The sequence below is a fragment of the Rhinoraja longicauda genome, chromosome 8, assembly GCF_053455715.1.
Source record: "Rhinoraja longicauda isolate Sanriku21f chromosome 8, sRhiLon1.1, whole genome shotgun sequence".
Taxonomy (NCBI): domain Eukaryota; kingdom Metazoa; phylum Chordata; class Chondrichthyes; order Rajiformes; family Arhynchobatidae; genus Rhinoraja; species Rhinoraja longicauda.
Window position 1 is genome coordinate 12,353,657 of NC_135960.1, and position 27,326 is coordinate 12,380,982.

The following is a 27,326-nucleotide window of genomic DNA, read 5'->3' on the forward strand; positions in this document are numbered from 1 at the left end:
GCAAAGGAATAGATGACGTTTCGGCTCGAGACCCTTCTTCACACTGAGCTTTATGCTGAATCAGTTAACGCAGTGTGGAACCATGAGAGGGTTTCCCCTGAACAACAGCCGGCGTGCTACCTCTACTCGCTGAATTCCACCACAGCACCATTTGCTCTGGGTCCAATCAAGCATCACAACCTGGTTCAGTCTCCGAGTGGCGGCCGGTGTTTCCCCTGCTCCCTGTTTCCACGAGGGTAATTCCCTCTCGTCATTCACTCAGACTGTTATTAATGGCGCATTAACTTCAGCCACGAGTTAAATAAGGCCCCGTGGCTCGCACCCACTTAGTGGCTGGTGCAGCCAAACAGAGACCCATTATTCTGGTTGCCCAGCACATCCCTAAAGCATCCCGTGCCTGACTTGTCAAAGCCAGAGCCAATTTGTCCGATACGGTTCAGGCTGCAGAACCTACAGGGGCAACTTGGCCTGCATGTTCGACAGGAGGGCAGCAGAACGTATGATTCTAGGATCATTCAGCAGAAAGTGTGAAATTTAGTATAAGTGAAATCCAGTTTACGGTCAGCACAATTTATTTGACATAAAATAGAGTTATCGTCTTCACTGAAGCCTTTGCCCTTTCTTTCTCACTTCATGCCTTTTCTTATTACCTGATGTCAGAATATTTGGCCCCACACTGTGAAGTTTCAAACCATATCAGAGCAGGCCTAACGAATCCAGAAATATCGAGCCTTTTGTCCCATGTCTGCAAACGCACCCTATCTCTCATACTGCACAAAAGAGAGAGAAACCTAATGCTAAATTTTTCAACCTTATGTAAAGACTGATTGAGCTGCTGTTTGTGATTAAGATGGCTGTCAGTCTCTGCACATGGATTGCACATTGACAGGTAAACGTTAATACTGAGCTGAGCACAGTTTACTCAACTATCAAAGCAGGAGATTGTATGATAAATGAAAAGCTGGGGGATTCTAATACATTTGGCTCTGCTTCAGCAATTTCAATAACCAAAGGGTAGTCATCATCTGAAGTACGGTCAGAAGCAAGGAAGAGTTGACAGGGGGGCTGCAATTTACTTTGCAGCCACTCCAGATGAGATGTGCTGAACCTCACATACTATTCCAGGCGTAATTGGCTTGCGCTTGATGTAATTTTTTTGAATGTGATAAGTCTGAAGTCCCTGCGCTTAATCCCCGGAAGATTTCGGCACCATCGGCCTGTGTAGAAGCCAGTCGCACTGGCTTTGTTTGTCCTCGCAACCCTGCGACATACAAACACCCAGCTAATGTCCACTGTGCCAGACCAGCTTTCTATATCGGCCCTCTCCACCACCACCACCCCCACCCCCAAACCCCTCAACCGCACACCCTCACACACAGCCCTTGCACCCACAGCACAAGACCTGCTGCTGCAGTCGGCATTCATTCCGACCTGTGATTCCGCTCTCCCAGCCCTGTCATGTTCTGTTTTGTGTCCTTCGCTCCAGCTTCTTTCACACTTCCTACCATCTTTTAGAGTTCAAAGCATGTGTAGCTGCAGGACTTTGTCAGAAACACAGTTGGAGGCCTTTAATGTTTGTGATGTAGGAACGCTGTGAATGACTTTGATTATTTATTCATTCTGCTTCTCTTGTCTGATTGAGCCAATAGCGAAGATGAAGGTCCTTATCTTTCTTTTCGCTGAACACGCTCTTGCTCCGAAACATCTCCAGCTTTGTGGAAGACGTCGCCTTTGAACTTTTCTTTCAACAATTCTTTTTTTTTTTTTTTTTGCTGCTCCACCTTTTTCCTAATGTCTCATTTTCTTTTATTTGTTTCAGCCTCGCACCACATCTTCCCGGCATTCCACACGCCGATCCCGATCGATATGCGGCATCATGAGGGAAGGTACCATTACGAGCCGCACTCTATCCACGCCATTCACGGGTAGGTGGACTCGAGAGCTCGCTGACTGTGCGCGGCCAACATTCCCACTCTTCCACTGAAAGGACGCACAGAAGGCCTTGACCCGAGAGGGACAATACAATACAATACAATACATCTTTAGTGTCATTGTACAGGGGTACAACGAGATTGGGAATGCGCCTCCCATACGATGCAATAATTTAATTAGCTAGCCAGTATTAATTTAAACAACCCAATGAAACAAATTAGAACAGTTTTAAAACAGAATAAAGTGCAAGTAGATCTGTGCCGGTTCACTGTGCGATGTGACCATCCGGCTCAGCAGGACCGGTTCATAGCAGCTATGGCCCTGGGGATGAAGCTGTTCCTGAGTTTGGAGGTGCGAGCGTAGAAGGCCTTGTATCGTCTGCCCGATGGTAGAAGTTCGAACAGACTGTTGCAGGGGTGTGAAGAGTCTTTGCGGATGCTGGTGACTTTTCTGAGGCATCGTGTGTTGTAGATGCCCTCCAAGGCTGGTAGCTGTGTTCCGATAGTCTTCTGAGCTCTATGGACTACCCACTGAAGAGCTTTCCTCTCTGCCTCCATGCAGCTGAGATACCACACAGGGATGCAATGTGTTAGGATGCTCTCTATGGTGCAGCGGTAGAATGTCATCAGCAGCTGTTGGGGTAGACCAGACTTTTTCGGTGTACTTAGGTAGAACAGTCGTTGCTGTGCCTTCTTGTGGACCATGTTAGGTCCTCCGAAATGTGAGTGCCCAGAAACTCGAAGCTGGACACTCTCTCCACACTGTCCCCGTTGATAAAGATCGGGGCGTATTCCCCGTTGTGTGACCTACGGAAGTTGATGATCAGCTCCTTGGTCTTGGTGGTATTTAGGGACATGTTGTTATCACTATTGTATGACTACTCAATATTTCCCATTGTCCCACTCCAAATTGGTGACTCCTTTCTCACTTTCCTTTGTTCTGATGTCGGAGGTTGAGGGGAGACTTGATAGAGAGGGTAGAGAGTCAGAACCTGTCCAACACTAGAGGGCATAGCTATACCTTGAGAAGGGGAATAGTTTAATGGGGCAAGTTTTTGTTTGCACAGAGAGTGGTGGAGGTCTGGAACACAATGTCAAGCTTTTTAAAAATTAATCAAAAATATTTATTCAAATATTAAAATAATATATACAATACAATAAAAGCAAAACAGAACCACCACCGTAATACAAGACAAACAATAAACTATTATACCACTATCTTACAATCCTTGTCAAGGATGCATTCAACCCCTCCCCCCCTCCCGCAGTGCCCAGCGGTCCCGGAAATCCCCCAGGGTACCCGTGGACAGCGCGTACTCCCTCTCCAACACCACCCAGGCGCGGACCTAACCTCGGAAAAGGGGCAGGCAGCCGGCTCGGGCAGAGCCCTCTTCCGCCTGGCGCCGTGACCCGCGAATGGCCAGCTTGGCCAGGCACAGGAGCAACCCAACCAGGACATCTTTGGCTCTACCATCTTCCCCAACAATGTCAGGCTTGGTGGGGGTGGACAGATATGATAGTGGCGTTTATGAGGCTTTTAGATAGGCACATGGAAGCGCATGGTATAGGGAGATATAGATCATGTAGAGGCAGATGAGATCAGTTTAACGTAGCATCATATTCGGCACAAACATTGCGGGCCGAAGGGCCCGTTCCTGTGCTGTACTGTTCTATGTTCTATAACGTTCAGTTATCAGTGCTGAGGCTTCAGCTACTTATGATCTGTATTAATAACCGACGGGAAGAGTCTGACAGTATTATAGTGTGATTTGTGGATGATACCAAGATGGCTGGTTGGGAGGGGGATTCAAAGAATGTGCAGGGGTATACGGATAGATTGAGTGAGTGGACAAAAGTTTGCTGGAGTATAATGGCTGGAAATGTCAGGTTGTTTACTGTGCTCGAAACGAAAAGAAGGATGCAAGAGACTGCAGATGCTGGAATCTTGAGCAAAAAAAAAAAAACAAAGGGCTGGGGGAACTCTGTGGAGCTCTGTGGAAGGTCCCAACCCAAAACATCATCCCCAGATCTAAGGTCTCAAGAAAGTTGTTACATTAGTATTAAGAGCAGTAGAGTCCTTTAAAGAAGTCGTTTCATTTAATCCGATGGGATGGCGTTAAAACTTTGCTGATGGACATAAATATGTTATTTGGCGGACAGAGTTTTATCGGCATCTATATTTGATGATTTAGTCACACACATGCACACATGTCCATGCCTAAACTCACAGAAATCTAGCTCGATGGTTACATAAGCTAAATAACGAAAGGCCATATAAGTCCATTTGGGTTGTGGGCCAGAGACCATTGTATAAACACTAGCACATATTGGATTGCTGCCCTTGCCCACTGTTAAGGATACAGAAACGTCATGAGCAATTTAATCAGTAATTATTTACTGTCACAGTCAATGGAATTTAAATAAGCAAAATTTCCATAAAGAGTCACAAATAGTTCAAGACAACACACTTCGACGTTCAGCCTGCCTGTGTCTCCAACCTAGATACATCAATTCTACTTGGGTAATTTCACCAGTGTGGGTGTCTGACAAGGGCAGCATTTACTGTCCATCCTAACTTGCCCTTGACTTTCCTTTAGACTTTAGAGATACAGTGTGGAATCAGGCCCTTTGGCCCACCTATCCGCAAAGACCAGCGATCACCCACCCCCGTACACATGCACTATCCTACACACTAGGGACAATTTACAATTTTTATGGAAGCCAATTAGCCTACAATCCTTCTCGTCTTTGGACTGTGTGAGGAAGCCGGTCACAGGGAGAACGTACAAACTCTGTACAGACAGTGCCTATAGTCAGGATTGAACCCGGGTCTTTGGGCCTGTCAGGCAGCAACACTACCGCTGTGCCGCCCAGCATTGAGTGGTGTACTAGGACATTTCAAAGTTAACTCCATTGTTCTGGGCCAGGAGTCACAGGTGGACCAGACCAGGTAAAGATGCCAGTTCTCCTCCTCTGCAGCAAATTTGTTTTACACCAACTGTTGGTAGCCAGAGTGGGTGAGTGGGGCAGGGAGAGAGAGGAAGGGAAGTGCTTAGCTTCTCACAGAAATGGGACAGAGAAAGAGAAAAATACATACGGTAGGTAATAGGATTTGTTGTGTCACAGGAGAGCAAAGATGTTGTCAAGCTGGAAAGGGTACAGAGGAGATTTACAAGGATGTTGTCAGGACTAGTGGGTCTGAGCTATAGGGAGAGGTTGAGTAGGCTGGGATTCTCTTCCTTGGAGCGCATGAGGGGTGATCTTTTTGAGATGTATAAGATTATGAGAGGCATAGATTGGGTAGATGCACAGTGTCTCTTGCCCAGAGTAGGTGAATTGAGGACCAGAGGACATATAGACAATAGACAATAGGTGCAGGAGGAGGCCATTCGGCCCTTCGAGCCAGCACCGCCATTCAATGTGATCATGGCTGATCATTCTCAATCAGTACCCCGTTCATGCCTTCTCCCCATACCCCCTGACTCCGCTATCCTTAAGAGCTCTATCCAGCTCTCTCTTGAAGCTGGATAGAGGTTTAAGGTGAAGGGGCAAAGATTTAATAGGAATCTGAGGGGTACCCTTTTCACATAAAGGGTGGTGGATGTATGGGACAAGTTGCCAGAGCAGATAGTTGAGGCATGAACTATCCCAACATTTAAGAAGCAGTTAGACAGGTACATGGATAGGACAGGTTTGGAGGGATATGGACCAAATGCTGGCAGGTGGGATTAGTGTAGCTGGGTGTGGGCAAGTTGGGCTGAAGGGCCTGTTTCCATACTGTATCACTCTATGACTTTCGCTCTTATGATTTTGCAGAAGGGAGTAAACAATGTCGTTTGACGATATCAATGTTCTACTTGCTCTTCCCCTCATGACAGAGTGCAGTAGAGGAGGTTTATAACATTAACAAGTCTTTATCGATCCTATCCCTTTATTTAGTTTAATTTAGTTTAGAGATACAGCGTGGAAACAGGCCCTTCCGCTCACCAAGTCCGTACCAACCAACGATCCCTGCACACTAACATTATCCTCCACACACTGGGGACTATTTACAATTTTACCAAGCCAATTATCCTACAAACCTGTACGTCTTTGGAGTGTGGAAGAAAACTAAAGATCCCAGAGAAAATCCACACAGGTCACGGGGAGAATGTACAAATTCTTTACAGACAGCACCTGTAGTCAGGATCAAACCCGGGTCCCTGGCGCTGTAAGGCAGCAACTCTACCAATGCGCCAACTGTGCTGCCCTAAGCTATCTCTCGTTTGCAGCAGCTGGCTAATATAACCAGACACCGAGTACATACACTTCTATCACATAACACAGTGTACTTAGGTTAAAATGCACCCTCCCCTCCCAGCACTACATTGCGTCTCATCCAGTATACCTCGTGTTGCATTTTTGTTCCTTCTTACTGAAGTGCAGTCACCATTCAGTAGCGGGTCAATAGAAGCTTCTAAGCAGGATGCAACACTCTTCCCTGCGTTTCACAGCTGTTGCTTGAACAACATTGGTTGAGGCTGGATCATCCCGTACAGGCTTGGAATGTGTCTCAGGCTCCAACAAGATGCTTCGCTATCTTGCCTTCCACGACCACAGAAAACAACAGACTATTTCTAGCGCAGGTTGAACAAATCACATTCTGCATTTACAGCACAATCCTGGGATGTTTACGCAAGCTTTGGGAGCTACATACTGCAGCTTTTAGTTTAGCCTAGTTTATTGGCACGTGAACCGAGGTACAGTGAAAAGCTGTGGTTGCGTGCTGACCAGTCAGCAGAAAGACAATACATGATTACAATTGAGCCTTCCACAGTGTACAGTTACATTATAAAGGGAATAATGTGAGTTTAGTGCAAGGTAAAGTCCAGTGAAATCTGATCTCAGATAGTCTGTGGGTCTCCAATGAGGTAGATAGTAGCTTAACTCCTTCAGCATGTAGTTAGAATCCGTACTTTTCCGTAATGGAGTTTGTCAAATTCCATTTTGTTATACATGTGGTTTAACTGCCAGCTTAAGTTGAAGGTGCTTAGTGGGTGCATCCATGTTAATAAAAAGATATTCAGTGAAACATTAAAATTAAGTTAGAATAGACACAAAATGTTGGAGTAACTCATCGGGACAAGCAACATCTCTGGATAGAAGGAATGGGTGACCTTTCGGGCCGAGACCCTTCTTCAGACGTCTGAAAAAGGATCTTGACTCAAAACATCACCAAAACATTATGTTGAAAGGCTGGAGCGATTGGGCTTGTATACACTGGAATTTAGAAGGATGAGGGGGGATCTTATTGAAACATATAAGATAATTAGGGGATTGGACACATTAGAGGCAGGAAACATGTTCCCAATGTTGGGGGAGTCCAGAACAAGGGGCCACAGTTTAAGAATAAGAGGTAGGCCATTTAGAACGGAGATGAGGAAGAACTTTTTCAGTCAGAGAGTGGTGAAGGTGTGGAATTCTCTGCCACAGAAGGCAGTGGAGGCCAATTCATTGGATGCTTTCAAGAGAGAGCTGGATAGAGCTCTTAAGGATAGCGGAGTGAGGGGGTATGGGGAGAAGGCAGGAACGGGGTACTGATTGAGAGTGATCAGCCATGATCGCATTGAATGGCGGTGCTGGCTCGAAGGGCTGAATGGCCTACTCCTGCACCTATTGTCTATTGTCTATTGTCTATTGTTCCTTCTCTCCAGAGATACTGCCTGTCCCGCTGTGTTACTCCAGCACTTTGTGTCTCTCTTCGTTATAAACCATCATCTGCAGTTCCTTTCTACACATAGAAATAAACTTCTCTGCTTCTTGACAATCAAAGCATACCTCAATGCCAAGTTCTTTTTTTCCTCATTGCTTTCACACATTGACTTCAGGCTTCAGAGATACAGCATGGAAACAGGCCCTTCGGCCCACTGAATCCGTGCCGACCACCAATCACCCCATAAACAAGTACTATCCTACTCATTAGGGACAATTTACTGAAGCCAATTAACCTACAGACCTGTACGTCTTTGGAGTGTGGGGGGAAACCCGAGCATCCGGAGAAAACCCACATGGTCACGGGGAGAACGTACAAACTCCGTACAGACAAGCATCCGTAGTCAGGATCGAACCCGGGTCTCTGGCGCCGTAAGGCAGCAACTCTACCGCTGCACCAACTGTGCCGCCCTAAATTGGTGCATTTAGTTTTAAAATTTGTGCGGAGGAAGCCCTGCTTTCTCGCATCTTTTTGCCATAGCCAGCCAAAGGGATATCAGGAGAGCTCAGCACTTACAAGGCTGGTAGCTTAAGTCACAATCCCGTACCTGCAGGTGGTGTGTGCTGTGATTAACATTCCTTTGGGTAACCCTTGGCCTGATTATTTCAAATGATTGGCTAGATTACCTTTGGTCAATCCTTTGAACCCAATCCTTTTGCAGCGCCTTCAAAAACACAGGATGAAACAGCATCTTAACGTGGATTTTTGTCTTTGTACTGCAGTGACTGCTAGAGGGGGGGAGGGAAGGGGTGAAGCAGATGCTTTTGTGTCGATCACCTTCTAACAAATATTCATTCTTACAGGATTTATATTTGATTTCTTCTTTTTAATTAGACTTACTGACCCCAAAAAAAGATCTGACACAGGAGCTTTTGAGTGAGGTTGACTTTGGGGGTCTGTCGGAGCCAGTAGGATATCTGATCTGATCTCAAACAGTGCGATCAGTTGTACACCGGGGTTCAAACACAATGGCTGCACTGAGACGACTGAGTTGAGGAACTGGACTGTGATTTTTTTGTTTTGTTTTGTTTAATTGGTCTGCTGTTTTTCGAAGACCTGGCACTTTGCCCTTCCGATAGTTTCCATATTTAGTCGCTCCGGGATCTCTTTCTTCGGAACTTCTTTCCATGTATTTATTCTGCATTTATTAGACTTTAGAGACACAGCGCGGAAACGGGCCCTTCGGTCCTCCATGCCGACAAGCGATCATCCCCGTACACTAGCACCGTCCTACACACTCGGGACTATTTACGATTTGATCGAAGCCAATTGACCTAGAGACCTGTACCTCTTTGGAGTGCAGGAGGAAACCAGAGCAGCCGGAGAACAACTATGCTGTCACGGGGGAAGAAAGTGAAAACCCTGTACAGACAGCACCTGCAGTAAGGATTGAACCTGTGTCTCTGGCACTGTAAGGCTGCAGCTTTACCGCTGCGCTACTATGCCTCCTATTGAGGCAATGGCTAATCTGTGCCCCAGATCTACATGCCTGCATTGGTTTACAAACACTTAGGTTTTTAGCTTTTAGATTAATTATTGTCACGTGTACCGAGCTACAGTGAAAAGCTTTGTTTTGCATGCTATCCGTTCGGTTCAGATGATACTGTACATAAAGTCTGAGTACATTGAGTCTGAAGAAGGGTCTCGACCCGAAACGTCACCAATTCCTTCTCTCCAGAGATGCTGCCTGACCCGCTGAGTTACTCCAGCATTCTTTGATACTTTTGATTTGTACCAGCATCTGCAGTTATTTTCCAAAACTGTACATAAATACAATCAGGTCAATCTCAAGTACAATAGGTAGAGCAAAGAGGAAGATACAGAGTGCAGATTAGAGTTTGCGGCATTGTAGCGCACCAGTTCCATAGGAAAAAGTCCAAAGTACCCGCAATGGGGTAGAGGTGAATAGGACAGGACCTTAGCTTGTGGAAGGCTGATAACAGTGGAAGAAGCTGTTCCTGAGCATGGGGGTGTGGGTTTTCAAGCTTCCGTGCCCGACAGGAATGGGGAGAAGGAGGAATGACCGATGAGGAGTTGTAAGTTTCTGAATGAATAGCTTCGATGATGTTTACATTTATATGAAATACGGTCTGTACTCGAGCCAACCTTTGAGAATAGTTATTGACAGGTGGGATTCCACCTCCGGAATTAAGAAGCTTTTGGATTCAAGAGCCCCGGCCTGAAATTCCAAAGGGATCACGCCAGGCAGTGACTGAAATAAAACACCTCCACTTCCCCCTGCCCCCACCAACCCACTAACACCATTCCTTTCTCACCCCCACACAGTCCAACATTCTGCTGAAAGGCAGCTACTGTCTGGGATTTTAGCCTTAAATATGATAGATGCAGGAGATCCCGAGATTATATCAGAAACAGGCTTATCTTTTAAATTGGTGTTATTAATCACCTGTCTCATTTTGTAGGATTGCAGGATGTATCTTGCCTGAGAATGAGCATTGAGTTCAAAATATTCACACATGAACAGAATTCTCCACAGACTTTATGGGCCAAAGGGCCTGTTCTTGTGCTGTACCCTTCTCCATCACGTATTCCATCTGACTGCCTCACAGTGCTGCTTAGGACAAAACATTGGGAACGCTGTTAAGCTTGCCTCTGTCTACCTCCACTTTCTCACCATCATAATAGACGATAGCTTTCCCTTGATCATGTCAAAACTTGTGCTTGTGATTCAGTTAAAATTTGGCTCTGGGGCAATTTTTCGCCTTCTGTGACAGGTTATGTTAGTTGATGGCTTAAAGACAATTCACTTTAGACCCCTCAAAAATTATTTGAATATAATTTTTATTGATTTTGGGTAGAACTAGCCAAGACATGATGGGCCAAATAACCTTCTGCTGTGGACAACCACTCTATGATTCTATCAATCGCTATTATGATTAACAATATTGAACCAAATACACAATCAGAATGGAAGTGTGACTAGTATCAAGGACTAATAATAGGGCGGCACAGCGGTAGAGCTGCTGCCTTATTGTGCCAGAGACCTGGGTTCGATCCTGACTACAGGTGCTGCCTGTATAGAGTTTGTACATTCTCCCTGTGATCCACATGGGTTTCTCCAGGTGCTCCGTTTTCCGCCCTCATTCGAAAAACGTGTAGGTCTGTAGGTTAATTGGCTTCTGTAAATTTTTCCCAAGTGTGCAGAATAAAACTAATGTTCAGTCTGAAGAAGGGTCTCGACCCGAAACGTCGCCCATTCCTTCTCTCCTGAGATGCTGCCTGACCTGCTGAGTTACTCCAGCATTTTGTGAATAAATACCTTTGATTTGTACCAGCATCTGCAGTTATTTTCTTACAGGGATCACTGGTCGGCACAGACAGGGTGGGCCGAAGGGCCTGTTTCCATGTTGTATCTCTAAACCGAATCAAAGATTGTAAATCTCTGCTCTGTTTACTTCTCAGTTTACGTTTTTATTACCAAAGTAAATTGAAGACAAATTTTGATCGGGTACCAAAACTTTATTTTTGGCCCATTTTAGCTGCCACCCAGGATCAATTTTTCCCTTGGATCTCTCTAAGTTGTGGACGGATTTCGAGAATAATGTATTCTATGCTTAATTTTGATTCTGCGAGTAAGGTTAATACTATCAATTATTTGAAATAGAAAAAAAAATTTGCTTTTAACCACATGATTAATGGTTCTTAATCCTGACAGAAGACCCCAATTCATCAACAGCACATTCTAGTTGTCTTCCCACTTGCCTGTGTCAAATTTAGTTAATTACATGAACACCGTAAAGAAAATTAAACATGTCTAATTAATTGTGAACCATGGGGTCCTTTATTACTCACGTCGAAGGTGTCATGTTGAAGGTTTGACTTACTGACAGTTCACCTTGCCAGGTGCCTGCTGCTTTCTGCCAGATTTCAATACTGAAGTTCCCCCTCCAACAAGTATGCGTTCACAGTGAAAACATATTCACATTTTCAGCCTTATGGCAACCGAGTTCAGAACTCTTCTCAAAACACAGTCGGTTGTGTTGAAATCTGTGCTGAGTTGCCCAAAGCTTTTGCTGTTCAGAATGCTTGTGGATAGAGATTGAACTACACAGGGCAAGAAATTCCCAGTCTGTCTCTCTGTATTTATCTGATTCCATTGGAGACATACATCATGGAAATAGGCCCTTCGGCCCATCTCGTCCATGCCGACCAAGATGCACCATCTTAGCGAGTCCCATTTGGAGTCATAGAATGATAGTGTGGAAACAGGCCCTTCGGCCCAATTTGCCCACACCGGCCAACATGTCCCAGCTACACTAGTCCCACCTGCCTGCATTTGGTCTATATCCCTCAAACCTGTCCTATCCATGTACCTGTCTAACTGTTTCTTGAATGTTGGGATAGTCCCAGCCTCAACTACCTCCTCTGGTAACTTGTTCCATCCACCCACCTTCCTATTAAATCTTTGCCCCTTCACCTTACACCTATGTCCTCTGGTCCTCGATTCACCCACTATGGGCAAGGGACTATGTGCATCCTCCCGATCTATTCCTCTCATAATCTTGTACACCTCTATAAGATCACCCCTCATCCTCCTGCACTCTGAGGAACAGAATCCCAGCCTACTCAACCTCTGCCTATAGCTCAGACCCTCTAGTGCTGGCAACATCCTCATAAATCTTCTCTGTAGCCTTTCCAGCTTGATAATATCTTTCCTATAACACAGTGCCCAGAACTGAGCACAATACTCTAAATGTAGCCTCACCTAAGTCTTATACAATGTCTTATACAACTGCAACATGACCTCCCAACTTCTATACTCAATACTCTGGCTGATGAAGGCTAATGCGCTAAAACCTTTTGACCACCCGATCTACTTGCGACTCCACCTTCAGGGAACTATGCACCCGCACTCCTAGATCCCTCTACCCACTACCCACAGCCCTACCATTCACTGTGTAGGTCCTGCCCATGTTAAACTTCCTAAATGCAATACCTCACAATTTCCTGCATTAAATTCCATCAACCATTCCTCAGCCCACTTGGCCAATTGATCAAGATCCTGCTGCAATTTTTCACAAAATTTGCCTGCATTTAACCCATTTGACTCTTAACCTTTCTCATCCATGTACTTGTCCAAGTGCATGTCCTTTTAAATGCTTTTTCGTACCTGCCTTAACTACCTCCTTTGGCAACTCATTCCATTTACCCAGCACTATCTGAGTGAAAGAAATGTCCCTCAGATTCTTGTTAAATATTTTCCATCTCACCTTAAACCAATGACCCCCTGTTCTTAATTTCCTGACCCTGGGTGAAATAAGCTGTGCATTCACCCTATGTATACTCCTCATCATTTTATACATCTCTATAAGATCACCCCTCAGCATCCTGCTCTCTCGGAAGAATAAGCTCCTATCCTACTCAACCTTTTCCCTTACATGGAAACATAGAAAATAGGTGCAGGAGTAGGCCAATCAGCCCTTCAAGCCAGCACCGCCATTCAATATGATCATGGCTGATCATCCAAAATCAGTACCCCGTTCCTGCTTTTTCCCCATATCCCTTGATTCCGTTAGCCCTAAGAGCTAAATCCACACTCTCTTGAAAATATCCAGCGAATTTGCCTCCACTGCCTTCTGTGGCAGAGAATTCCACAGATTTCCAACTCTCTAGGGGGGAAACCTTAGCTCAGGCCTTCGAGTCCTGCAAAATCCTCATGGAAAATCCTTGTTGCTTAACCTCTAGGTCCAGAATTAAAAGGCAATGACTTACGATTCCACACTTTTAACCCCAGTGCTATTTCGTGGATCTGATTCAATTTTAAGCAAATTCATTGTGGAACTGGGCCTCTTTCAGGGAGAAACTGAAAGAAATGGGAGCTTCAAACAAATCTTGCATCATTTATTTTGGGAACATCTCGGTTTTGGAAATGATCCCATTTCAATATATGGCTGCTCCACTACTGAGATATAAATAATGGGGTGATGTAAGGTTGTGGGATACTCTTGTAGAGTGGCTCCTGATGGGAGAGAATACTTCTGTTCAATAACAGCACGTGTAAAAGCAAAATAAAAACTGCAGATGCAGGAAATTGGTAATAAAAGCAGAAAATACTGGAAATACTCATCAAGTGAAGCAGCATCCATGAAGGGAAGTCTATGATTTGTTGGTTTGGCTTTCACATCACCTTATTTTATTATGCCATTGATTATAGAACAGTACAGCAAAGGAACAGGCCCTTCTGCCCACAATGTTTGTGCCCAAAATGACGTCAAGTTAAAATGATTTGGTTTCGTTTAGAGATATAACACGGAAACAGGCCCTTCAGCCCATCGAGTCCGCGCCAACCAGCGATCCCCGCACACCAGCACTATCCTACACACACTAGGGACAATTTACATTTTTACCGAAGCCAATTAGCCGCCAAACCTGTTTCTCTGGTAATGGTATGAATACGAGTGTGGGATGAAACTGGAGATCCCGGAGAAAACTCACGCAGGTCACGGGAACAATGTACAAACTCTGTACAAACAAGCACCCATAGTCAGGATCGTACCCAGGTCTCTAGCACTGCAAGGCAGCAACATCTGCCTCTGCGCCACCATGCCGCCCAATCTCATCTGATCCCAATCAATCTGATATCATCTGTCTGTACGTGATCCAAAATCCCTCTATTCCTCGCACTTCCTTGTGCCTATGTAAAAGCATCATACCTGCCAGTTCTGATAAAAGGACCAATTAGTTTGGGACGCACGGCTTTTCAAAGGGCAAACTGCAGCAGAAGATTGATTCAAGCCACTGCATTGCTTCTGTCCAACTCTGATCGATCTTTAGTACACCAAAAGGCACTGACCTCGGTTATATTAGTCTCCAGCTATTTTCAGTGATGATTTTGACTTGAGCAGTTGAAGAATGTGTGGTGGCACATCTTCAAAAAGGAGCAGAGAAATTATCCCTGACATCCTTATCCTTCGATCAACATCATAAAGAAAGCCTTGTGTGGGAAGGAACTGCAGATGCTGGTTTACTCCGAAGATAGACACAAAATGCTGGAGTAACTCAGTGGGACAAGCTGCATCTCTGGATAGAAGGCATGGGTGGCGGTTCGGCCTTCTTCAGACTGAGAGTCAGGGGAGAAGGAAATTAGAGATATGGAAGGGCAAGGTGTGAAAATGAGAGATGAAAGGGGACAACGATGAAGGAAAATGAAGAGTAGATCATTGTAGTTTAGGGGAAACTAAAAAAGTTTAAAAGACTAGCCAAACTAGTCGGAGAACTAGGATTGGTGGGGGGGGGGAGGGTGGAGAGAGAGAGAAAACATGAAAGCAAGATTATCTCATTTTTATTGTATTGCCTTTTGTGGGATTGTGCCATGCATAAATTAGCTGCCATATCATTGGCTCGCAGCTGTGGCCATGCTTTACAAATATTTTGCTGTCTGCAAAGAAATACAGAATTCCTGAGATTGTTAAAGGCGCTATATAAACACAAGACTTTTTCTTTTTCTTTGTCAGGTGCCAACTCCATCCGAGAAAGCTCATGTAGTAATTCTTTATTTGGTTAGCCCAAGCACTTGAACTCTGAACTTTCAGGTCATACAGTTAAGACCACTTGAGCTTCCAGTTATATTTAGTTGCTCTCAATTTTTGTTTCCTGAGGGACTGTGTAAATACTAAAATGAGTCTATTTGTGTGCTTGATAAACAGTGGCAGAACAAGCAGTAAATAGATAAGTGAAAAAAACATTATCGGTTATATATCAGATTACAACTGCAATTAATAACTGACATCCACTTTTGTCTTTATGTCAGGAACTTGCTCAGCCCCACAGATTGTCATGTAAGTGATGAAGGGGCAGAAAATGTTTCATTATATGAACTCTCCCTGCACTGATCTCTTTGTATTCAAAATTAATTTTAGCTTTATTTTCAAAATTTGGCTAATCCTGAATTTAAAACAGCGACATCTATGACCATTATATCAGCGAACTTTTTTTTCAAAGCTGCATTCTAATCTCTGCAGTGCCAAGCTAAGAATCATTGTCGGTTTAGTGCAACTTAACTGTTTATTTAGTTTTAGTTTTAGAGATACTGTGCGGAAACAGGCCCTTCGGCACACCGAGTCCACGCTGACCAGCGATCCCTGCACATTAACACTATCCTACACACACTAGGGACACTTTACAATTATACCACACCAATTAACCTACAGACCTGTACGTCTTTGGAGTGTGGGAGGAAACCGGAGATCCCGGAGACAACCCACGCAGGTCACGGGGAGAACGTACAAACTCCGCACAGACAAGCACCTGTAGTCAGGATTGAACCCAGGTCTCTGGGGCTGTCAGGAATCAACTCTACCGTTGCGCTACCATGCCGCCCTCTGTTGCTTTTCAGTGTTCAAAAGCCTTACTCATCCAAATAGTTCCAAATCAGTCCCCCGTCCAAGGATTCAAACCCTGCTCTACAATGACCTAGAATTAGCAGCAAAACAATTTACTTCATTTGGGGGAAGAAAATGCCATTCAATGTTTACGCTTCCAATTGTTATCCTCTAATTCCTATTGCAAAGAGTTGTGAGTGAGGCTTAATTGTGGGATTTTCTACAATTGAAGTCTGTCAACACTCGTGTTTAGGTATATTTGGACGAGGCAGAAGATTGTTAGCACAAATTGAATTCTGCTTCAGAGTGAGTTGATAGCTCGAGTACAGGAGCAGGAATTAATGGTGACTGTTATTCCACGATGTTTCAATTGCTCATGGTCAGTTAATCGGAAACAGAAATTGTAAAGGCATCAGAGTTCATTATTTTCCCTTCAGAAATGGAAGTCTTTTTCCAACAACTTGTATTTAAATTGGCCCATTAACATAATGAGCATTTTCAAATTACATTCGATAATCAGCAGCATGGGAAGATTTTAAAGCAGATTAGGTTAGATTGAAGAAAGGTTCCGACCCGAAACATTACCTAATCCTATACTCCAGAGATGCTGCCTGACCTGCTGTTATGCCAGCATTTTGTGCCTATCTTAAAGGAGAGGCAAGTAGTTTTAGGCAACTATTTCCTGATATTTAAGTCTTGGCTGCTGTCCATGGATAAGTGTTAAATATGTAGATAACCAAGTGAAGACAATATTTCAAAGGGATATAGAGTTGGAGGTGATGACAGAAGTAGGGAGGGGCAAACTCACAGAGGGGTATTTTTGTTTAAATTTGGTTATTGCTTAATGGGCAAGTAGGCAAAAGGAACAGTCGACAAACAGCACTTGACGTGAGTAGGTAACAAGAACGTTTACAGTGATGGGAATTTAGCCAGAAGTGCATTAAAAATAATCTAATGTAGAGTAAATAAGGCATGGACCGGGGTAAATGATCTGAAGCGGGAGCAATATCATGAGGTAAAAATAGTGATTGCATAGATATCTGGTCTAAACTTACTCCGTGGTCAAATATCACAGCAGGGTTGCAAATAGCCTTAATAATGTGTCAAGGAGCAGGAAATAGTCAGTAACTAATGAACAATAATAAAAGTAGAAAATGGCGGCACGGTGGCGCAGCGGTAGAGTCGCTGCCTTACAGCGAATGTAGCGCCAGAGACTCAGGTTCGATCCTGACTACGGGAGCAGTCTGTATGGAGTTTGTACATTCCACCCGTGACCTGCGTGGGTTTTCTCCGAGATCTTTGGTTTCCTCCCACACTCCAAAGACGTACAGGTATGTAGGTTAATTGGCTGGGCAAATGTTAAAAAAATTGTTCCTAGTGTGTGTAGGATAGTGTTGATGTGCGGGGATCGCTGGGCGGCGCGGACCCGGTGGGCCGAAGGGCCTGTTTCCGCGCTGTATCTCTAAATCTAAATCTAAATCTAAAAATGTGAGGAAATACTCAGCAGGTTAGTTCACATTCCTTCAACCTGAACCATTAACACCCCACAGATGCAGCCTGACCTACTGAGCATTTGCAGCATATTTTCATTTCATTTTAGATTCCCAGCATCTGCAGTATTTTTTTAGTATCAATGAATGAGCAATGTTTCACTGGACACCAAAGACAATAGCTTTCCTCATTCAGGAAGGCACAGTGGCACAGCAGTAGTGTTGCTGCCTCACAGCGCTAGCGATCCGGGTTCGATCCTGACTGTGGGTGCTGTCTGAATAGAGTTTGTATGTTCTCCCTGTGACCGCATAGGTTTTCTCCAGTATCTGGTTTCCTCCCACGCTCCAAAGATATGCAGGTTTGTAGGTTAATCGGCTTCTGTAAATTGTCCCCAGTGTGTAGGATAGTTTTAGTGTATGGGGATTGTTGGTCAGCATGGACTCGCTGGGCCAAAGGGCATGTTCCGACACTGTATCTCTCAACAGACAATAGACAATAGACAATAGGTGCAGGAGGAGGCCATTCGGCCCTTCGAGCCAGCACCGCCATTCAATGTGATCATGGCTGATCATTCTCAATCAGTACCCCGTTCCTGCCTTCTCCCCATACCCCCTGACTCCACTGTCCTTAAGAGCTCTATCCAGCTCTCTCTTGAATGCATTCAGAGAATTGGCCTCCACTGCCTTCTGAGGCAGAGAATTCCACAGATTCACAACTCTGACTGAAAAAGTTTTTCCTCATCTCAGTTCTAAATGGTCTTAAACTGTGGCCCCTTGCTCTCAACTCAGAGCTAAGCTAATTCCATTAATTAGTTGACAGAAAATTCTACTCATTGCTATCAAATATTAGACAAGCAATTTGAACAAACCGAGACAGTGGGGGGCCTGAGAAAGGTGGTCAAAGTAAAATTGGCTGCCATTAAGTCAAATATTGGAGATTGCTCCAGTCTTTGTGTGGATGAGAAATAAGAGCGGCCAGGAAAAAATGCTCGGGGAATGTCAAGGTAACAGTTCGGGAGTGGGTAAAGAAGCCATTGTTCCCATTCTTTAGGCGTAACTGGACAAAGAAAAATGAAAGCAAAGAAACTCAACCTTGCCCAGCGATGGTGCAATATTCGGGGTGTATACACATGGAACTGCAGATGCTGAAATCTTGAGCAAAACACAAAATTTTGCAGTAGTTCAGTGGGCCAAGTCACATCCGTGGAAGGAATGGATAGGCAATGTTTCGGGTTAGGACTCTTCTTCAGGCTGACTGTAGTGGGAAGGAGAAAGTTAGAGCAGAGGCGATGGCAGGACAAAGCCTGGCAGGTAATAGGTGGATACAGGTGAGGGGGGGGATATGGGTGGAATAGGTGATGAAGGTGGGTAGTTTGGTCAACCACATTAGACGCTGCGGATGAGCTGAGAAGAACGACATAGGGGAAGATATTTTTGTCACTGTCAGAAAGGATATCCATTAGATATATGCCATTATGGAAGAGTGGCAGGGTGAGAAACAAAGAAAGGAAGATTGGAGATGGGGTGATTCATGAGGAGGAATGGATTTGGGACTTCATTCTTGCTGGCTAGAGTGTCATTCAGGTCGGCAAGCTCAGGGACATTAAACAGAACGATGCACTTTAGGATAGACACAAAATGCTGGAGTGACCCAGCGGGCCAGGCAACATCTCTGGAGAGAAGGAATGGGTGACGTATTGGGTCGAGACCCTTCTTCGGACACCAGCCCTAAATCACAAAATCACTACTTTGAATGTTCTTTCCAGAATACTTCCTGCCCTACTACAAGGAGGTTCCTTCATTAATCCCAGACTCAGCATTGTGTGGGAGCTATACAACACTTGTATTTCAAGCCAACTTTGAGGGGAAAAAAGGCCATAAAAGCCATATGTCAATGGGAATAATTGTCACTGCGATCCAGTCTCAGTGCAAAAATTACCAAGTATAGTTTCACAATATAACTTCCCATGCTCTGATACTTCTGCGCTCAACTGATTTATTTGTGTCTGGTGGGTGAAATCAAAATCTCCAAAGCTTTGGGATTATTGAAAGTGATTTATGGCATTTGGCAAGGTGAATGCTTGATTTTCGTGGCGGATGCAATCCCGTGACTGACTGTTCTATATTTGGGGCCAGGAGGCTATATTTTACCACCCAGGGTGAAGTGAGGGAGAGCCACTGCTCTGACAGGTGTTCATTGTCAATGATGTCTCCCCGCTCCTCCTGCAGCCAACACGCATGCCTCCTGCCTGACGCCGGAGTCACTGTGTCTCCTCTTTCATTCACTGCAAGACAATGTTCAAGTTGCATCATGTCAGAGTGGGAGGATCAGTTGTGGCTGGGTAATAGGATCTGTCAAACAGGTCTGATATTTGATAAATTGTGCTGCTTGCTTTGAAGGGTAGGATAATAAATTAAGCCTAATTGTCACAATGCTTCATGCAGAACCGTGATGTTAGCTGTGTCGCCTGTTCCCGCTGCTAACTTTACCCCTGCTGCTGTTCTCCACATCGTTTCAGAATGGTGCAAAGTCTTCCACCCCACCCCCAACAACGTTCTCGTCCCACCCCAAACAACCAAGGTCAATCTAGCGAGGATCATGAATGTAGAAACAAGGAACCAAAGATGCTGGTTTACAAACCAGCTGGTTTACATGGATAGGCCAAGTTTGGAGGGATTTGGACCAAACGCAGGCAGGTGGGACTAGTGTAGCTGGGACATGTTGGCCGGTGTGGGCAAGTTAGGCCGAAGGGCCTGTTTCCACACGGTATCATTCTATTACACAAAAGTTACATGAACGTTTCTCCTGGCCTCTCTTATTTCTCATTCACAAAAGCAACAGAGCAAATCTCAATATTTTTGGCTTAATGGCAGCCAATTTTACTTTGACCACCTTTCTCAAGCCCGCCACTGTTCAGATTACTTGTCGAATATTTGATATGAATGAGTAGAAATTTCTGTCAACTGAATAATGGAATTAGCTTAGCTTAGTTTTAGTCTAGAGATACAGCTTGGGAACAGGCCCTTTGGCCCAGTGAGTCCACGCTGACCAACGATCCCTGTACACCAGTTCTATCCAACAAAAGATGTTGGAATAAGTCAGCGGGTCAGGCAGCATCTGTGGAGAACATGGATAGGTGACTTTCAGGTCGGGGCCTTTCTTCAGACTGTCTGAAGAAGGGTCCCCACCTGAAACGTTCCCTATCCATGTTCTCCAGTGATGTTACCTGACCCGCTGAGTTACTTCAGTACTTTGTGTCCTTTCAAGGATAATGTACTCCTTGCAATATGGGGACTAGATTGAGAGGAGCAAGAGGAAGGGGAAATGAAGGCTGGCAATAAACATGCTGCTGAGTACTACTAATGCCCTGGTCACATCAGGCATGTGCTTGGACAAGCTAGTTGCTGTTGTTGCTGCTCTGGTTACAATCCTTAGAACTGTAGCATTGTATGTGTAAGTCCAAGATGCAGCCCACCCCAGGCGACTCTTTGCGTGCTAGCCACAGAAGCAGACCCACAATCACCTATTACAATCGCTCCACACTCTTAAATCTCTCCTCCAGCAGCAACTTTTCTTATACACTGTAAATGGCTCGACTGCAATCATGTATTGTTTGCTGCTGACTGGATAGCATGCAACAAAAACTTATCACTGTACCTCGGTACACGTGACAATAAACTAAACTGCTTAAATTGATTGACCTCGTGATTCAGAAGTGGTTGCAGAGCAAAGCAGTGTTATCAACACAGCCCCTCCGTGCCACACTCTGTAAAGTGCAGCGCTGGAATGTGGTATCTAGGAAGTGGAGGGCACTTCTAACACTGGCGCGCGTGAGCAGTTTAAGAACTTTTCCAATGAGAAACACGTGTGACTCTCCAACAGCGAAACCACCACTTTAAAAATTAGCAAATTGTTCTTCTTGGCATAAAAGTCGGTAGTGTTATTTATAATGGCGAGGGTGTCTTCAACCACAGAGCAATATTGATAAGTAGTTTATACGGGCAAAGCAGCAACAGTTGGAATTTCAACATGTGTGACAATGTATTTGGGTGGAATAATGAGGCTAGGAAATGTGCAATGAATGGTAGGACCTTAGGAAGTACTAAGGAGTGATGTTTATGTCCAAGGTTTATAAGATCGTAAGTCATAAGGAATAGGAGTAGAATTAGGTCATACGGCTCATCAATCATGGCTGATCTATCTCTCCCTCCTAACTCCATTCTCCTGCCTTCTCCCCATAACCTCTGACACCTGTACTAATCAAGAATCAATCTATCTCGGCTTAAAAATATCCACTGACTTGGCCTCCCCAGCCTTCTGTGGCAAAGAATTCCACAAATTCACCCACCCGCTGACTAAAGAAATTCATCCTCATCTCATGTACATGGCTGGCACAGTTGGCACAGCAGTAGAGTAGCTGCCTTTCAGTGCCAGGGACCTGGGTTCGATTCTAACTGCAGATGATGTCCTTTACAGAGTTTGTACAATCTTCCTGCAACTGCATAGGTTTTCTCCAGGTGCTCCGGTTTCTTCTCACTCCAAAGACGTACAGGTTTGTAGGTTAATTGGCTTCGGTATAATTGCACTTGAAAGCTGACGTAGACACGGAGGGCATGTTTCCATGCTCTATGACGCTGTGCAACAAACTTTGTTCACAACATACCTGCTCCAGCATTTCACACAGACCCAATTTTTCAATAAATGCTGTGTTAAGGTGTGGTTTCTCATCAATGTGGAGAGGATGTTTCCACTAGTGGGAGAGTCTAGGACCAAAGCCCATAGCCCTCAGAATAAAAGGATGTATCTTTAGGAAGGAGATGAGGAGGAATTTCTTTAGCCAGAGGGTGGTGAATCTGTGGAATTCATTGCCACACAAGGCTGTGGAGGCTCAGTCAAAGGTTATTTTTAAGGCAGAGATAGACTCCCCTCCACGACAGATAGATCAGCCATGATTGAATGGCCGAGGAAACTTGATGGGCTGAATGGCCTAATTCTGCTCCTACCAGTAAAGAATATAGAACAGTATAGACTGAAAAAAGGTTCCGCCCCAAAACATCACCCATACTTTTTCTCCAGAGATGCTGCCTGACCTGCTGAGTTACTCCAGCACTTTGTGTCTATCTTCGGTATAAATCGACATCTGCAGTTCGTTTCTACACAACAATTTACATGGTTGGATGATTTAACTTAGGAGTGGGAGGGAAGTTAATTAATTGACTTTTGGAAAAATTAATCTATGGAATGAGGATTCTTGTAGCTGTGCCAGACAAGAGGCCAGCGGGCTGTGTATTATGAGTGTTTCACATAATATACACGGGAAAGATAATATCTGAAGCTAGATGAATGGAGCCAGTCTGCAGTGCAGTGTTAATCTGGATAATCACTCAGGACATTAATTAGGCTTGTTTTTATTTTTCAAATTCAAGACGACAGATTTGTGGAGTTTGATGCTTCATGTGTGGCGAGGAAGAGCGAGATGAGAATGTAAAGGAGCATGAGTGTTGAAGAGCAATAATGCTAACGTCATCAAAAAACAATGAGACTTTCCCCCCCAGCTCAGTCAGTGGCACCTTGGTAGGAACAAAGAACTGTAGGCAGACACAGAAAGCTGGAGTAACTCAGCAGGTCAGAAATGGGATAGGTGACGTTTCTTGAGAGTCTGGGGAAAGGGGAACGAGAGATATAGACGGTACTTAGGACAAATGAATGGAAAATATGCAGAAAGCAATGATAATCAAGGACATGTGGAGCCCACAATGGTCCATTGCTGGCTGTGGGACGGATGATAACGAGTTAATATGTTGCCTATTCCTTTTCTCCAGAGATGCTGCCTGACCCACTGAGTTACTCCAGCTTTTTTTTGTCTGTCTTCGGTTTAAACCAGCAACTGCAGTTCCTCCCTACAGAAAGAACTGCAGATGCCGGTTTATACCAAAGGTAGACACAACGTGCTGGAGTAACTTGGCGGGTCAGGCCGAATCTCTATTTCAAAATAATCATCGGTGAACTGTAATCAGTGTCATGTTAACTGGTCTAAGTTAGGTAAAAATGAAGGAGCTGGCACTAACCTTTGGGTTTAGGAAGAGGGGAAAGTTAACTCACCTTCACGATCTTGATTACTGTTCTGTGATCTGTGCTGGAAAACATGTTCTTGAATATCAACAAAGGCAGGATTGGGCTTGATAATGCACCCATAGTGAGATATCCTCCTGACGCTATCTGTCACTGCCCTGCATGAAGAATGCCACTTGAATGAGGTCATGAGGCTGTAAAGCCACAATTCCATCAGTAGGCAGTGGAGAAAGCCAAGCAGCGGAATGTTTTCTGGGCATAGCCCCTTCAGAAGGCAGTGTTGAATTGCCACCTATTAGATATCTATATCTCAACAACTCGGTGAAAGTGATTTTTTTTTTACAGGCATACCTTGTTCTGTAATGATCAGCAAACAGGAAAGACAGTTAGTAAACATTTGTGGTCAAACTCGGTGTTTTAAGTAGACTGATAAGAGCAATAAAGTTGAGCATTGAATGACAAGGTTAATCTCTTTACTCAGATTGTCAAATACTTTAACCGGAGCAGATTAAATGACAGCAGTTAATTTGCATTGTACAACCTACTCTTTATAGTTTAATTGGAGGTTGGTAACAAGTAAACCAGTTACATTCAAGTGTTTACTTTGTGCAGTATTGCGTCTCCAGTCATTATAAACTATGCCTGTTGTCTCCAGGGGTGATGTGCTGGGGATGACACATGCAGTAAAATGGATCAATGGGTTGCCTTGAGGAGCGATAAAGCACACCAGGTGTGGACTCCTGGATGTTGGCAAAACCAAGCGCTAGCTCGGCGATCGTTTCGCTAAACACTTCCGCTTAGTCCGACTAAACCTACCTGATCTCCCGGTTGCTAAACACTTTAGCTCCCCCTCCCATTCCCACACTGACCTTTCTGTCCTGGGCCTCCTCCACTGTCAGAGTGAGGCCCAGTGCAAATTGGAGGAACAGCACCTCATATTTTGCTTGGGCACCTTATACACCCCAGTGGTATGAACATTGACTTCTCCAACTTCAAGTAACCCTTGCTTTCCCTCTCTCTCCATCCCTCCCCCTTCCTAGTTCTCCGACTAGTCTGACTGTCCCCCTGATTTAATTTTATCTCTGTATGCTTTGTTGTGACAATGATTTACTCTACATTTGCCTTGGCCTGCATCTCCTTTGATGTCTCATTTTCACACCTTGCCCTTCCTTATCCCGGTGTCTCCCTCTTCTCCGACTATCAGTCTGAAGAAGAGTCTCGACCCGAAACATCGCCCATTCCTTCCATCCAGAGATGCTGCCTCTCCTGCTGAGTTACTCCAGCATTTTGTGTTTATCTCCAGTCTTTACTTCCTTGAGTTTGGTGGAACCAGTGGTGATCTCATACAAACATTCCGTAGAGCTTGATAGTGTGGACGCAGTGCTGATGTTTCCTCTGACTGAGGTGTCTAGAACATGGGGTCATGAGAAGACATTCCTTCAGCCTGTATGGTTTGGTTTGGTTTATTTCCATTACATGTACCAAGAGGCAGTGAAAACCCTTGCAAGCCATCCAGTCAAATCATACAATACAACACAATACAATACAATACAATATATCTTTATTGTCATTGTACAGGGGTACAACGAGATTGGGAATGCACCTCCCATACGATGCAATAATTTGGTTAATTTAAACAACAGCAACCCAACGAAACAAATTGTAACAGTTTTAAGACAGAATAAAGTGCAAGTAGATCTGTGCCGGATCACTGTGCGATGTGACCATCCGGCTCAGCAGGACCGGTTCATAGCAGCAATGGCCCTGGGGATGAAGCTGTTCCTGAGTCTGGAGGTGCGGGCGTAGAAGGCCTTGTATCGTCTGCCTGATGGAAGGAGTTCGAACAGACTGTTGCAGGGGTGTGAAGAGTCTTTGTGGATGCTGGTGGCTTTTCTGAGGCATCGTGTGTTGTAGATGCCCTCCAAGTCTGGTAGCTGTGTTCCGATGGTCCTCTGAGCTCTATGGACTACCCGCTAAAGAGCTTTCCTTTCTGCCTCCGTGCAGCTGAGGTACCACACAGGGATGCCATGTGTTAGGATGCTCTCTATGGTGCAGCGGTAGAATGTCGTCAGCAGCTGTTGGGGTAGACCAGACTTTACATGCGTACAATCAAGCCTGACACAAGTACAGAAGATATGTAAAGCTTTTGAAATTCTCAGTAGGGTACAGAGTAGCTGTCATTGAGAACATTTGAAACTGAGATCGACAGATTTTTGGATACAAAGTGAATTTAAGTGAAAAAATCAACAATGGTCTTTTTTGTACGTTGGAGCTGGCAGAAGCAGCCAGTGGCATACTCCTCCTTCCAGTTCTTATATTGTTGTGTTTGGCTTCAGCAACTTTGATCAAGGAAAGGGGAAAGAATTGAATGAAAGATGCTGCATGGAAACAGGCCCCTCAGCCCACCAAGTCCACGCCGACCATCGATCACTGGTTCGCTGCTTTCCTACTTTCTAATCCACTTTCAACATGCTAGGGGGAATTTACAGAGGCCAATTAACCTACAAACCTGCACGTCTTTGGGATGTGGGAGGAAACTGGAGCACCCAGAGGAAACCTAGGTGATCACAGGGAGAACGTGCAAACTCCACTTAGCACCTGATGTCATGATCGAACCTGGGTCTCTGGTGCTGTGAGGTAGCAGCTCTACCAGCTGAGCCTCTGTGCTACCCAAATTCCTAATGCGTCTACACAAGGGTATCAGTTTTGGAAACTAAATGTAATCTGAAGCAATTTAATTCCTATTAAGTAATAATATGTGCATCTAAGGCTCTTGAAAATAATTGAAGAACATTCCATACAGCCTTTCTGGAAGATGCTACATAATTTCCAAAGGCTGACAAAGTTATGAAAAACTCTTGAGAAAATGTTACTTCCTTTTATCCTCTCCCCATTCTTTGGTGTTCGACTAATTTTTTGTTACATATTTGATAATGTTTTCTCTTCAATTAATATTTTAGAGTTAATTAAAAGAAATTTAGGCAATTTAGTTAAATCTAATTAGGTGCAGATGAGATATTTTTTTTTTTTTCACAGTTTAAATTGAGAAGCATTCATAAATTGCATGGTAGCTTTGATTTTCGATGCCTTGATTCCAAGCCAAAAAATCGAAGCAAGGGGACCCACCCTAGACAGTGGAAAGCTTGATCATTCTAATCCGGTTTCTTTGTACTCCAATCGTTTTCTCATGATTTATAATAATTAACAACTTTGTGTTCAGTTAAGTTTAAGGTACCAAGGTACAATGAAAAGGTTTTGCAGCGTGCTAACCAGTCAGCGGAAAGGCAATACATATTTACAATTGAGCCATCCATAGTGTACAGATACTTGAGAAAAGGGAATAACGTAACATTTTGTGCAAGATAAAACCAGTAAAGTCCGATCAAAGATAGTCCAAGGTTGGTAGTAGGTAGACACAAAAAGCTGGAATAACTCAGCAGGACAGGCAGCATCTCTGGGGAGAAGGAATGGGTGATGTTTCGGGTCGAGACCCTTCTTCAGACTAGTTAGGAAAAAGGGAAAACAAAAGATATAGATGATGATGAAGAGAGATAAAGAACAACGAATAAAAGATGTGCAAAAAAGTAACGACAATAAAGGAAACAGGTTAACTGTTTGTTGGGTGAAAACGAGAAGCTGGTGTGACTTGGGTGGGGGAGGGGTAGAGAGAGAGGGAATGCCGGGGTTACTTGAAGATAGAGAAATCAATATTCATGCCACTGGACTGTAAGCTGCCCA

General features: G+C 44.4%; 1 protein-coding gene across 1 annotated transcript in view; it reads left to right on the forward strand.

Moving 5' to 3' along the window:
* Window positions 1–27,326, forward strand: part of gli2a (GLI family zinc finger 2a) — a 425,818-nt gene that overhangs the window by 269,156 nt on the left and 129,336 nt on the right. Inside the window, exon 5 of the mRNA XM_078403330.1 lies at window positions 1,820–1,925. Within this exon, the coding sequence (XP_078259456.1) occupies window positions 1,820–1,925 (106 nt within the window). The remainder of the gene's footprint in view (window positions 1–1,819; window positions 1,926–27,326) is intronic.